This window comes from Citrus clementina, unplaced genomic scaffold (assembly GCF_000493195.1).
Source record: "Citrus clementina cultivar Clemenules unplaced genomic scaffold, Citrus_clementina_v1.0 scaffold_572, whole genome shotgun sequence".
Lineage (NCBI taxonomy): Eukaryota > Viridiplantae > Streptophyta > Magnoliopsida > Sapindales > Rutaceae > Citrus > Citrus x clementina.
This window is the reverse complement of record NW_006262155.1, coordinates 1-1970: the sequence shown is the minus strand read 5'-3', so window position 1 is coordinate 1970 and position 1970 is coordinate 1. Positions and strand designations below refer to the sequence as shown.

The following is a 1970-nucleotide window of genomic DNA, read 5'->3' as shown; positions in this document are numbered from 1 at the left end:
GTTCCCCCCTTTCTATTTACACTAATACATGATTAATCACACCACTCAAATAAATAAAGTTAATTACATTTTAGCCATACATTTGTCCCACTAACAAACATAAACATAATTTAATCCACTCAAGCACATCCAACACATTCCACTAACAATTACAATACCTAACATAGTAAAAAACTATAATTTCACAATTACCACATTTACCGTGATAAAAACTTATAAATTTACAACAAAAGTGACGAATCCTCATCCACAATGACCTAATTTCTCAGACTTTCGGAATCCAAATTTGACATTCATACATTTGTTTGGAGCCTCAAATTGTGTGAAATTATTATTTTTACCTAATAAACACAAAAAAAAAACCCAAAATCAAATATTTAATTAGAAATTCATAATATGTTACATAATTACAAATGTAAATTATATTATAAGCGCGAAATAACATTTTTACCCCTTAATAAACATAGAATTTTTAACACTAATCACAGATACATCTACTCATAGAAATCCATCTAAATTTGAGTATGTCTTATCTAATGAAGATGGAAAATATGTACATGCTATGCCTTCTAGTACACTTTCATCGTAATAGAAAAAAACGACAAAAGGAAAAGGTTTGTCAATCACAACCATTGAAACATGTTCCTTTTATTAATTTGCTTCCTTCTGGAATAAGATCCTATAGACGAGCTATGAAAGATGTTGCTACTATGGTAATTGTGGCTTTCGAGCTGTGGCTCATTTGATAGGCACTGGTGAGGACAACTGGGCTCGAGTAAGAAGAGACTTAGTTGATGAATTACAATGCCATTTTTAGTTGATGAATTACAATGCCATTATAATGAGTACACTCTTTTGTTAGGCTATGCTAGTAGATCGCAAGAGCTCTTACATTCACTTTCATATTTTGAGCCCAACCCGAGATATGATCATTGGATGATCATGCCTAACACTGGGTATCTTATTGCTTCCAAATATAGTGTTATAGTGTTACTGATATCCATGCAACAATATCTTACAATCCTTCCATTGAGATCTATTCCAGAGACACGCTCATCTCATAAAATTATAGCAATTGGATATATATATGGTTGCCATTTCATTGAGGTATGAACAAAATATTTAAGAAATGTACGATAATAATTAAATCTATTGATTGATTATGTAATTATGCTAATAATGATTTAAACTTTATGCAGGTTTTTATGCAACCAGCTTCACCAATACCGCCAATAAGAACTAAATGGTTTAAATATCATCATCAATGTGCCGAAGGTTGGCCAACTCCGTATACAACTAAGATAATGGCTTTTAGAGAGTTAGTGCCTAATGTTGCCACTCAAGATACAATAGATTTGAGTAGCCAATAAATTATTATATGACACTACAATATTTAATAAATATATTTTTAAATATTTAGACTTTTTAAAAAATATTTCCAACATTTTGTAATTGTTGCATATGTTTGCTGGAGTTAAAATTCAAAAGTTTTTCTTATCATTGCTTTTGTGTTGATCTGATTTGATTTTCTTTTTCAAATCAGCAAGTTGGACTTGAATTTGAACATGTGTTTGGGAGTGGAAATACAAAATGAAAAGTCAACTTAGAATTTTCATGGATTGTTAAATGCTTGACATGCAAGGGATCAAAGGAATTACAAAATGAAGGCTTTGATAACATGTTCGGCTGGGTGCTGTCAACAATTATTTTTTTAAGTTAAAACAAACAAAAATCTAGGAAAACAAAGAAAAGAAAAGAAAATATTATAAATATTAAATAGACATGGGCATTTTTGGTATTTATGGGTGGGTTTACAAAATATATTCATTTTAACTTTTTTTAATGGAGTGGGTTAATCAATGGGGTGGTTTTACGAAAACAAGTTGGGGGGGGGGGGGGGGGAAAACACAACCCCTCCTTTTTTTTAAGAAAAATTTTGGACGGAAAAAACTAAAAACCCCAAAAAATTA

General features: G+C 30.8%; 1 protein-coding gene across 1 annotated transcript; it reads left to right on the top strand.

The window, feature by feature from the left end:
* Positions 1–804: 804 nt before the first annotated feature.
* LOC112097619 lies at positions 805–1275 on the top strand (the record flags this gene model as incomplete). Its single annotated transcript, XM_024182839.1, has 2 exons — positions 805–1107; positions 1200–1275. Coding segments are annotated over exons 1-2 (379 nt in total), but the record flags the coding sequence as incomplete, so codon positions are not given.
* Positions 1276–1970: the final 695 nt, after the last annotated feature.